General features: G+C 43.0%; 1 protein-coding gene across 3 annotated transcripts in view; it reads right to left on the bottom strand.

Annotated features, from left to right (window-relative positions):
- Positions 1 to 13,026, bottom strand: part of ADAM12 (ADAM metallopeptidase domain 12) — a 170,805-nt gene that overhangs the window by 24,774 nt on the left and 133,005 nt on the right. For all 3 annotated transcript variants that reach the window (XM_086900257.1, XM_086900259.1, XM_086900258.1), the window contains exon 12: positions 3,581 to 3,758. In XM_086900257.1, the coding sequence (XP_086756383.1) occupies positions 3,581 to 3,758 (178 nt within the window). The remainder of the gene's footprint in view (positions 1 to 3,580; positions 3,759 to 13,026) is intronic.

Below are 13,026 nucleotides of genomic sequence, written 5' to 3'. Positions count from 1 at the left end.
CATTCCACAGGCAGACTGGGATAAAGACACAGCTCCTGGAGTGGTGTTTCAGCAGCCTCTGAAATTTCCAATTGCTGCCTCACTTACTGCTCATTGCAGGGAATGAGCTTGGTAAATAGTTTTTGTGCCTGGGCTATCAAATTGTCAGGAATGATTTTAACATAAACAAGCAAAAAAAACAAGAAAGGCTCAGCAGGCTTTTGGAGGATGGAGGCTGCCACCTGAAATTGCTGCTGTGCTGGAGTTTGTTGTTATCATTATTATTATTATTAGTTATTATTGATAACAACAATGATGGGAGGAGGTTTTGCAGCGTGGCTCTCCTGGCTCTTCAAGGGAACCTGAGGAGCCCAACCCCAGAACAATTCCAGCACCACCTACATGATGTCAGGCTCTGTCCTGTGGACAGGACACCTGGTTTTCACCCTCTCTTTTCTAAGAACACAAGACAGACCCCACTGGGTCAGCCCATAACTCCTCTGTCCTTGTGTCCCCCTGAGAGCAGCCAGCAGAAGATGTTTAAGGACACTGACACCTTCCCAAGCTCCTGCCTTCTCCTTGGCTTCCCCTTGGCTCCAGGGGCATTTTTATCACCTGTAAGACTCAGGGTAAAGAAACTCACAACACAGTCAGGGCAGAAGCTCTTTTTGCTAGTTTGAAACCTGCCATTTTATAATTCATCTGCTCATTTCTCATGGGAGACAATCTCTCCTCACTCACCCTTCCCATTCCCCTCACAATTTTATCAGCTTATGCTGCATTTTCCTTCATTTTCTTCTTTTCCAGCCAGAGCCCTTTTGAAACTTTGAATCACCTTATTTGTTTTTCTCTCAATCTTTTTTCACTCTGCTTTATCCTCCCTGGGATCAGGGAGGGGTAGGGAAAACCTGCACAAGCAGTTTCAGGCACAGCAGATTTATAGAGGTCTGCTGGTGCTTTGTTTTGTTTTCCTATTTCTCCCCTAGTACTTTCTAACAGCCTATTTACCTTTTAGACCACTCCTGAGCACTGGGCTGACATTTTCATGAGACTATTTATTGCAATATGAAGTCTTGTTCCTCCATGGTCAGAGTCAGCTCAGAGCCCATCATCTTCTTTGTGTTTTTGGAATGTGCATCACTCCTCAGTGAGACCCATTTCTCATCTTAATGCCTGTTCCAGCTGCCTCAGAAGGTTTCTCTGCAGTCCTTCACAGCCAGTTTTCATCTCTAGCAGCCTAACTAATATCATCAGCAAATTAAAGATTATTCCTCTTCCCAGGCTGTTTATGAAAATGCTGAGTTGTGTAGTCCCCAGGACACATCTCCTGGATACAGCACAGCAGATCTCCTTCCACTGCATGGATGATTTACACCTGGTTGTATTTCTTATCTTTTAACCCCATTTTTGCCCATGCAGTTTTCTCTCCTTTACAGCTGCTCAATCTCTCAGAGAAGCTTGGGTGAAAGCTTTGGTCCAAAGCCTCTCTGAGCTCCTCACAGGTTGCAGTGACAGCCCTGTCCCTTTCCATCCACTTGTTCAGCCCTTCAGAGCACAGCTGGATTTGTAAGACAAGATTTTGTAAGACAAGATTTTCTAAGACAAGAGTTCCTGGCACAAAAGCCGTGTTGACTCGTCCCTGGCATGTCACAGCTGTTTGGGCACTCGCTCCTAATTACATTTGGAAGTAATTTGCCTGACTTCTGAGTTAGCAATTTGTAGTTTTCTTTTCCCCCTTGCAGCTGCTTCTAAAAGATACATTTTCATCTTTCACAGACCAACGGTTTTTACTTCTCTTCATTCTTTTATCTTTACATCTATAATCTACATTAACCCTCTTTCTACAGACACTGCAGCACATCAGGCATTTTTAGTCATATAATCTAAAATTAATCATAAAATCATGGAATGGTTTGAACTTGAAGAGACTAAAGCTCATCCAGTGCCACCCCAGCCATGGCAGGGACACCTTCCCCTGTGCCAGCTGCTCCAGCCCCAATGTCCAGCCTGGCCTTGGGCACTGCCAGGGATCCAGGGACAGCCCCAGCTGCTCTGGGCACCCTGTGCCTCCCCGCCCTCCCAGAAGAATTTAATCCTAATATCACTCATTCTTGGGGTACTGCAACACCATGGACAGAACTCAGCTGGTATAAATGACTAGGCAGTGAATTAGTAACTAGTCACACAGGTTTTCTGGAACCACTAAGATTAGAGTAGTAAATCCCAAATAAATTTAATTGCACCCAAGCTGCAGTTTTTTTCCAATATAACTAAAAAGGCAAAAAGACAGAAAGAAGAGGCAAATCAAGCCAGTGCTTGCTGACATTAAGTGCCTTTGACTTGAAAAGGTATCACTAACTTCAGAAATGAAAACAAGAAAGATAACTGGGTTAGAAAGACATTTGCAAGCTGCTTGCACTCTATTGACTTTAAACAAGGAGATAAGGTTGATTCCTCCAACCTTGTTACCCTCAAGAGTGAGTGAACTGTCAGGAAAACCTCACTGCTTGGACAAATCCAATACACTCCATAGGCAGGATGCAGCAATATCTTGCTGTTTTAACTGCCCCCATTCTCTTTTGTCTGTAAGTCCCTATTTATCACAGGAAACAAATCCCTGATCTGCTGCTGCCTTTAATTCAGATAATCAGAGAGAAGCTCTATAAAGCCAATGAGGATGGGATGTAAAAGGGATAAGGATGCCAGCTTGGATATTATTTGACTCCCAGGTTTTGCCTATCTCCTGCTGATCTGAGGAGTCCTCTGACACATTCACTAAACTAAATGGAGCAATCTTTGAAGCAGCAGCAGTCTGTTTGGGAGGCAGTGAAGGTTATTTCTGTTGGGAGGTAATTGGCTAGAAGGGGAAAAAAAATCCTACCGTGAAGGAGGGAAAGGTCTTGTACCTAAAAACTGAAGTTGCAATGAAAAATACCTGGCCAATATTAATGTTTCTATTTATATAGTGTTATATATATGGACAGTGAGGCCGTGGCACAGGTGCCCAGAGCAGCTGTGGCTGCCCCTGGATCCCTGGCAGTGCCCCAGGCCAGGCTGGACAGGGTTTGGAGCAGCCTGGGACAGTGGAAGGTTTCCCTGTCCATGGCAGCAGTGGAATGAAATTATGGTCCCTCCCAACCCAAACCATTCTATGATTGCACAGTTTCTATGGTTATATAAACATAACATAAATATAAACATAAATATATGAATATATTCTCATTGTCGGAAACAAACCTTCAACTAACTCACGTATTCTTGAGAAAATTGAGCCAAGTTCTCAAACTTCTTTTGAGTTTAACTGATTAGCTAATGCTGGAAGGAACTTCTAGGAACACGAGGTCATGGCCAGTCTGCTGGACAAGGCAGAGTTTGCTCTCTAAGGATGAACTGAGCACATTCTTAACCCAAGCCCTGCCTGAACTTTGGCAACTTGAATATGCTCGAGACTCCCTGCACTGCTGAGACTCTGAGGTTTAAGCTGATGGCATGGAAGCAGAGAAGGGAGAGTTTTATTTTACACCAAACACACCAAACCATCCCTCCACTGTTGAAAACCTGCAGGCAGGACATGAGCAGTGACTCCCAGCTGGTGTCTTACCTCAGGCTCCCCGCAGTCACACTCCTCTCCATCTTCCACATAGCCATTCCCACACTTCTGGCCACCAAAGGACTCCTTGACTTCAGGCAGGTTAAAAAGGCACATTCCCACTCCTTTCTCCAGGCTGTTTTCCAGGTCCTTTCTACTGCAGCTACTGAAGACCATGGGGAATGGATAGCTGGAGAAAAACCACATGGAGACAAAAGGAAGGTTGTTATATGAGGTGGAAACCTCTCTCTCTTCTGTCACATTGGTGACATTTTGGCACATCTGTGCCTTAAACTGAAGATTGTGTTCAGTTTTTATCATACAGAATTGTCATAACGAAATCCACTGAGAAATTGAGCCCAAGCCATTAATACAATTAATGAATTCTGACTATGAGTGAGGGAATTTTCACTTTTTCACTTCAATCTGTAGCTGCTGTTAAGGGCTGGAAGTGTTCACATTTGAAATTCCTTCTCCTTCTTTTGCATATGGAGTTTTAATGCAAATTATGATTGCGAGCCTAAAGAAATGCTGGGTTTGCAAGCAGTATCCTGCATTTGCAGGACTGCAAAATATCCTAATCCTTCTTGGAAAATTCAGCCTCAAATAGCAAACTCATTCATCTTGCTCTGCAGAATGGCAAACTTCCTGCTCTTTTCAGGAAAAAAAAAAAGAATAAAAGAAAAAAAAACCCCACTGTTAACTTGATAAGAGCCTGCTTCTGCAATTCATCAAAGCTGAGCTTGGGAACTGCTTGATTTAAGCAAAGACAGTTTTTATTTTAGATCAGCAGGACTGTAAGGATACTGTGCTCCTGTTTAGAATTCCCACTGCTGAGTGCATGACTCGGCCCTGCTGTGAGCTCCCGTTCCTTTTGCACAACACCCAGGCACACAAAACAACCCCGTGTAGTACAAATCTCAGCAGATAACTGGTGTTTTCCTCTGGCAGAACTGAATTCCATTTCTGCTGGTGACTGTTTGCAGAGTCCTCACGGAAGGGAGAGCACGCGACACGCGGGCCTGGCCGACAGCGCCGTGTCCGAAGGGCCGCCAGGCCTGCTCTGCGCTGGCAGGGAATCGCAGCCATGGAACGCTTTGGGGTGGAAAAGGACCTGAAAACCATTCCATTCCACCTCCAGGGACAGCTTGGGTGCTCCAAGCCCCATCAGCCCGGCCTTGGACACTTGCTGTGGCTGCTCCATCCACAGCTTCTCTGGGCACCCTGTGCCAGGGCCTCCCCACCTTCACAGGGAACAATTTTCCCAGATATCTCACATTGAATTACATTGAATCTGTGTCACAAACACCTTGTGAAACAGCTTTTCCCCTCAGACTTGATACCTTTTTCACTCTCTGGTCCAGCAATAACTCAACATTTCAGCAGCTCAGGAACCAACCTGGCAATTTCACTTTACTCACTGACTGCTTTGTGCCACCCACATGTTATTAGGATTGTTATCTTTGCAGACAAGCAAGAAAACAGATAGAAATAACAGAAATTCTGCACTGCTGAACTTCAGACTTCTATTAATCTCCTGGTGTTTCTGATACCCTCAAATGAAAAGCTTGTTTTGGGAGTGATGATGCCCGCAGGTCTTAGAAAGGGAAAATTTCTATTAAAAAAAAGAAATGTTTGGCAACTACAAATGCAATAGAGCTTCCTATGCTGACATAAGGAAGTTAATTAGGATCTTCTAGAAGGTTATGGATACATTACAGAATATATTTTGTGCCTAGTTAAAATTACCTCTTTTACAGTTTCTTTTGCAATAAAACAGCCAGCTCATTGGAAAAGAACATAAACACGAGTCTGAAGAAGAAAATAATTTTCCAATATCACTATAGGGCTTGTCAAGTTAAACTAAACAGTTTTGAGTTTCACTGACATATGACTTCAGAAAGCTAATAGGCATCTCCATGTAATAAGTTGATTGCTGGAAAATATCAATGTTTCAGAAAAATTACAGAGTCTAAGATAAATAAAGAAATTTCAGAATAGCAGGAGGTAGGAGCCAGGCTGTTAGCTGGGCCCCAAAGGAGGACAGGGAAGGTACTCAGAGTAATGGAACAGAAAATAAAGGCACTTGGAAAACTACTGACCATTTTATATTGAGCAATTGGAGATGCTCTTAATAGCACACCACAGACTTCTGCCCTACTCTCAGTGTGTCTGGGAAGAAACCTCACAAAATTCTGTGTACATGACAGTGAACAGGTAGATGGGTGCACATTCCTGCCAAAGAGCAGGACAAAACAAAGAAACCCAGATACATCTGGCTGCTAAATCCTGATGAGGGCTTGATCAGACACGGCCCTCATATCAAAGTGTGAATAAATGAATACTGCATCATCCAGGCTCTCACTGGCACTCTGATATCCACTGGGGTGAGACAAGGAGACACACAGGGAATGAAATCCATTGAGGAACACAATCAATGCAGATTTCCGTGTGACACCTCTCAGCTACGCACAGATCACGAGAACAGCTCACCAGGCAAACCTGTCAGTGTTTTGGGGCTGTTCCTTTGCATCCCTGCATTCCCAGGATCATTAGCGTGGATGTGAGGTGTGTCTGTCCATCAGAAGGAGGGCAGAGTCCTTCCTCTGTGACAGAGGTGAAATTGTGTCTCTGCTGATAAATGAGCTTTATGTTTCCCCCCAAAAAAGGAACTTCAAGCTGTTTCCTATTTAGAACTCAGAGCTCCATTCATCTTCTGGCTTTTCCTGCTCCTGACACCGATTTCCTCAACTGACATCAGTGCAGCACATGGCACATGATGACATTTCCTGAAATGCTTCTTCTTTACCAAGTAATTCCCAAATAAAACAGTAAAAACCCAGAAATAAACCCAGCTGGTGGAAACAGAGAAACTTCAGGGTAAGCACACCATGCAAGAGAAGATCCCACATGAACTGGTGCCTATTGGTATTTCATTGGAAACTTGATTGATCTTTGATGTGAAATTCTGATACACAACCGGTCTCTTTTGACCAATAAAGTTCCATGTGACAGCCACAGCACTTGACTGTTGTGATTTTAGGCTGTATTTTGTCTGTCTTTGCAATTTTAAAGCTGTTTCATCAGAAGAATGAAATCCCTGGCAGATGGAGTGGGAAGGGAATGTCAGAGGTGCTCAAACCAATGTTTGAGTGGATCTTGTGAAAAATGACAAAGGAATGGTGATGTGAAAGGAATTCAACCTCTAAACAAATGCAGGAGCTTCCTCCCACTATCCTGTAAAGAGGCTTCTGATCTCACCTGGAAGGAGCTGCCTTAGGGTGGGAGAAGGAAAAGGGGTCTCCACAGTAAAGTCAGTCCTTGACCTGTCTCCAAGATTTCAGTAATATCTAAACAGGGATGTTTGTGCTTTCTGTGGTAGCTCAGACACTTATTCTGTTGGAAAACCAGCTCATAAACACCATGAGAGAATGTTCCAGAGGTAAAAAATTCATCAGCAGTCTTTATACTCCATCCATCTTCACTCCAGACATTTTCTGTTACAGATCCTTATTTTTTTTTACAGCTGGAAAGAGAAAGTACACCTTAGTCCAGCCTAACTCTTACTCTAAAATGCTGTGTCCCATACATTTTTGTATCTGTGGATGTAATACACAATGGATCATTTTGTCAAACCTCTCTGCCTGTGGGTACAACTCCACAGAACTCAAATTGTTCCCAGCACTACCATCAGTCTCCTCAGTGGCTTTACAGCAAGGAAAATCACTACAGTCTTTTTACCCCTCTTGAATCCACAGCATTCCTCGGTGTCTCCTTGGTGCTTAAAAGATGTGTTTAATCCCCAGCAACAAATATCCCAGTTTCCAACAAAAACAGCTTTGCCTATTCCTGCAAATAAGACCTTCACTGTCATCAGAGGATCCCTGGTAATCGATTCCTTGGGAAACAGAGCCTGGGCTTGTCCCATTCATTTATATTTCAAGCACCCCAGCCCTCCAAATGCCAGGTTCCTTTAGGCAGTTCTGCATTTAGCCTGTATTAGATGGCTCCTTCCATTAACTAAGTGAAGTGGCATCAGCACCCTGTCAACTCCCATTTCAGCAGAGAGGATTCTTTGTACCAGCACCTCGTTGCCCAGCACAGGCTGCTTTTCTTCTCTTTTTTTTTTTCCTCCCAGAATATAAAAGCTCATCTCCATTTCAGAGGAATTCCCCTTCCTCAGGGGCTGAATGACAGGAGGGTACAAACCCAGGGAATTTCAGGCTGAGGAGATGAGACAGCCAGAGCACTGAGGAGAGATGATGCTGATCAGGGGCAGGGCAGCAGGAGATCAGCCTCACATCCAGCACTGCTCAGGCTGGTGGGATGATCCCATCACTGTCCTTCCTACTGATCCATCTGAAATACTCCTGGAGGGGCCTTGAGCTGCAGGAGACCCAAACCCCTCCAGCTGCCTTGCAGCACCACCTCAGGAACGGTGGAACTCCTTTGGTTCCTCCAAATCCTGGCTGTCTACATCTCAGAACCTCGGGTCCACCTCCTCTGAGCTCCTCCACCATCAACACAACAGATTTTTGTGTTTCCCAACAAGCATCACTGAAGGGGTAACACAGTGATTCTGGGAATTCTCTATCCATTGCACAGGAGGATCAACTACAGGCTCATCATATCTTAAAAACATTTTGATTATTACAATTATCACTATCCAATCTCACTTTTTATTTCTTATTCAAGAGCTGCAGGATTTTTCTCAAGGAACTGCATTGTTCTGTCCCAAATGTTGGTGTATGCACACACACAGACACTATATGTATATACACATCTATTTAGAGGGTTCATTTCTTCCAGTTCATATCACAACCTGATTATTCAGCATTATGGCAATGTTTATACAGAGCCTTTTACCAAAAGACCCTGAAGTGTTTTACAATTATTCACTCAATTAAAATGCACAAGAGCCCCAAAGAGCTCTGTTAAGTACCACCAGACCTCCCTCCCTGAGGTAATATGATAATTGGAGATTATATTAATTTTAAAAGGGACATTTTTATTTATTTTTTTTTGGAGCATGCTTAAGGAAACAACTGTTGGCTAGTTAATTTCCAAAGGTGCAGAAAACTGTGACTGAACTTTGTCCAGAATTCCTGAAAATCCAAACCTGAGGGGCCTTATCTGGAAATAGCTCTGGCACCAGCTGTACTTTTTAGGAGCATGAAGGTGCTCAAAGACAAGAGAGGTGCTGAGTCAGAAGCTTCCCTAGTCCAACACCTGAATTTCCAACATCTTCCATGACAACACCTTGTCTGAACTGACCACCACAGTGACTTTGTGTCTTCTGGAAACAACTTTTTATGGGTCTGTCATGACCTGAGCACCCTTTGAGTTTCAGAAATATGAATATTTACTCTCCTAAACCTCCAAAATTCCTGATTTTTGGCTCACAACTGGAGGGGAGAAGTGAAATGCAGAACCTTGTACTGGAGGATGGAGATGTGAGTCTGAATTTGTTCAGACTCTGCAGATGTCTGAGACAGAAATATGTGATGTTTTCTGTTGCACATCCCACTTTTACATGAGAACATAAAAACGGAGGGAAATTCAATTAAAGAATAGGGATAGGGTAGCTTTTGTTAATATGGGTATAAGTAATTTTTCCATGGAAAAAAAATGGCAGCACTAGAGGGAGCAACCCAAGAATAAACCTCTAGAAGGCAGAAACTCAAGCAAACATGAACGTTTCTAGACCCAGGGTGGTGTTGATTTCAAGGAACCGTGACAATTTTCCAGCCTCCTCTAACTCCTGATCTAATTGATGCAATTCTTTTGCACTCCAAAGCATCCCCTTTGGTTTTAACCTCCTCAACGTTATTACTGCTCTCCAGCTTTTGAAAACAACTTTTTATGGGTTCCTAAGAGAGATGAGCCTACCAAAATAAAAGTGAATTTGCTATTAGATGACATTTTTTGACACTCCAGCTCTTCTGTACAGCAAGTGTGTTAATGAATTAGTAAGCATAAAGAACTTCACAGAATTAGGTGTCAAGCAGGAGATAAAATCCAGTTTTCTTTGATATTGAAATAGGTGTTCAAATACTACAGATCCCTTCATGTATCAAGTTCTGTCACTACACGTTATTTCGTACACCTCACATTTTAGTAGCAATTGTTTAAAATTAGACAAGTGCCATAATGTGGAAGGACTTTTTAATCTATTAATTAGACAAGTGCCATAATATGGGAAGGACTTTTTAATCCATTATTTACACAATGTCTTAATATCTAAGTACTTTTGAGGGAGAAAGGCACAAACGCAGTTTTTGACCCCAAAAAAGGGGGAGCTAAAAGGTATCTGCAGATTGTTTCACACCTACAGCTTTTGCAAACAGCAAATTGGGAAAATTTGGAGAAGGGAGAGCCTTTGGAGGCAGCACATGACAGAGCTTTGCCCAAGACATCAGTCCCAGAGCTGATGGGATCTCTTTCAGGTGATTTGGAAGGATTTAGCTAAAAATGTACAGTGGTTTTATCTACAGATAAAGTATTTAAATGGGAAGTTTGCTTCAAAAGGTAGAGCATGTCTCTGACAACCCACACTTATTTTTCTAGCCTGTTTTTCATTCCCTTGCTCCTCTTTGAGAGTTTTAATCCCTAGAGCATGGATAAAGTAGAGCACGGAATTGGGCCACGTAGTTAGAGATGACATCAAAGCTCTTCTGTCTGAGTTCATGGTCAGTGACTTCAAAACAAGCCCAGATTTCTCCTACAGCTTTTGTCATGTTCACTACACGGTGGCTTCTAACTCTTCCAGTAAATAACTGGGGATATATCACACTGGTGGATAATTTAATTGATGTCTGCTTGGATGGCTTGTTGTGGAATTTCCAGTCTTATTGGAACGAAAGCCTTTCCGAACAAATGTTTAAACTTTGCACATAAATGCCTTAAGTTTGTTTTAATTTTTCCCTGGGGACAGTGCAGATTCCCAGAATGAATTCCAGCAATCTCCCTTCAGGTGCCCAGACTGGACAGCCCCAGCTGAGGCTTGACCTCTCCCATTACACAGAAGGTGAAATTTTAACTACCTGGACTATTCAAAAAGGCAGATTTATAATGCTGAATGTGGGACTTCAGGGAAGAAAGCAGTGACAGAACAAATGCCTGGATGGTTCCCAAAAATCCATTCTGCAAGGGAACAACACTTAATGGCTTTATACAGTATAGACTGCTGTGGCAGTCACAAAACTGCCAAATAAAACATTATTAGCAGTTACTTTCCCTTTGACAAATAGATGGTCAGAGAAGTTTTTTCTTGGAGGAGAGGCCTGTTGTGACTTTCCTTTGTGTTCTGGGGGTGAAGCAATACTAAACCAATTTATCACCCCTGACAGGATCCTGACTCTGTGCTGGAGTTATCTGCATTGCAAAAGCTCCATGGGAATTGAACTCAGACAACTGTTCCTTCTGTTGGAAACCAGACAGCCAAGGAAAGGAGCTATAATCAGTTTGAATTTGCCTCTGGCTCATCTTTTGCTCTGTTTCCTTTTAGACCACTACCTCATTAATAAAAATTTGCTGGATTGCTGAGAGTTCAGGTTTCACAATCTACTGCTTAGAATTTGAGGCTAATCCAATGCTGACTACAGGAAAAGTCAAAAAGCAAGACAGAGCAGAGGGAGGGATGAAAAGGCCGGGTCAGGTCTGGTCCCAGGCTAAGGAAAAGCAGGATACAGACACCCTGTGCCTGCCAGCAGCTCCCAGCAGTGAAGGAAAATCTGGATAAGGAGCATAACCAGAATGCCCTGAGTTTAAATTTGTCACAGAAAACACAACATCCTCAGCATGTGACGAGCAAATAAAGACAAATGGTCCAAACCATTGCTGAAGATCAGCTTCCTGCTGATTTCTGATTAGGGAAAAGGTGCTTTGGTTAGTTCCCAACATGATTTTACAATCTGCTTTTGTTCCAGGCAGTTACATTCTAATTTTCTCCCTTGAAAAACCTTGGAATTGATTTTTTTAAATGGGCCAGGAGCAGACAAAGATGAAAAAAAAAATAATCTGACTTTGGGAACCAGATTGATTGAAAGACCTGTCATAAAGAGGGTACTTAAGCTCAGGAGATGGATTTGGGTGAGGATGAGCCAGGACATCAGATGAGCAGATCAAATGACACCAAGTTAAGGGAAGAGAACCCCAAACAGGGCTAAACCCAACCAGGAGAAATCCAGGCTAGGGAGAAAGGATTTAATAGAAAATCCTGAGTTGGAAGGGACCCACAAGAATCCTTGAGTCCAGCTCTGGTACAGACAAAGCCCAAGGATCAGCTGTTCCACTGGGAAGAGCAGGAGCAGAGAATGAAGGGCATGGAAATGAGATGTGGGTGCTGGAGAAAAGCATCTGAGCCCTGCAAAAATTTGGGAGTAATAAATACCTGGGGGACAGGCTTGTATTGATTTCACTTAACATCTGTACTGCTCGGGCTCTTAATAAATCAGGACTCCAAGGCAGAAGGATCATGGCTTAATTTTTTGTTCTTTGGGAAGATCCAAAGGAAAGATAAATGAGGAAAAACAGTGCCAGAAATTAGTCTGAGTTTCCCCAGCATTCCCACCTTCCTTTCTTCTGTTAGGAGATAAAAGCTCTTTATCCCATGCCACCTAAAGCACCTCAGGTGAGTGGAAATGGAATTATTTTAAAAAATCCTAAATATATAATAACAAGGAATCACTTTTTCTACCTTCCCTTTTCTTTTTCATGGAGCTGGAGCAAAATAAAATTAGCAGCCACAGTGTATTAATTTCATTATTTCAAGCCATGAGGACAGGATGGATCCAGCCATGATCTAAGACTTAGGGATGCTTAATGAGCAAATTAAAACTTCCACTCACAGGAATGAAAGGCTTTTGATAAATCTATAAAAAACCCATATGGATCCTGATGAAATCTTGGCCTTATTGAAGTCCATGGGAGTTTTCCTCCCAACTCTGGATTTCTCACCTGGTGGTGGTTGGCTGCCAGGAGAGCGTCAGGGATGGAGATGAACACAATTTCCATGCCATAAGAGGCAGACAGAAAGGCTCTCCAGGACACTGAAGTTATTTTACCTCTTCATTTTCAGTGCCTTTATAATAGGTGGTTTCTTATCTTAATCCATCACTGGGGCTGCATCATTCATTTGCAAAGGCTGAAGTGGAGCCTCCCTGCATTGCTGCCACCAGAACCCCCCAGTAAAATGTGCCCAGCACCCTCTGGCAGGCTTTGACATTAGAAAAGATCAAAAATGACTTTACAGGAAGGAATTGTCAGGGTAAAATCTTCAACATTTTGCACATCTATGCCAGGCACAAAGGGCTCTGTGATTCCCATGACAACTGTGGCAAATGCAGCTGTGGGCACCAGTTAATTACAGGGATTCAGCCTTCCAAGTCCACATCAATTCCTTCAAGTGCTCCTGGGCATACAGCACATGTTCAAAAAGAAGCTTTCATGTGACCTTA

This window comes from Cyanistes caeruleus, chromosome 8 (assembly GCF_971803275.1).
Source record: "Cyanistes caeruleus chromosome 8, bCyaCae1.hap1.1, whole genome shotgun sequence".
Classification (NCBI taxonomy): domain Eukaryota; kingdom Metazoa; phylum Chordata; class Aves; order Passeriformes; family Paridae; genus Cyanistes; species Cyanistes caeruleus.
Note: the sequence above shows the minus strand (reverse complement) of the source record. Positions and strands in the feature narration are given on the sequence as shown.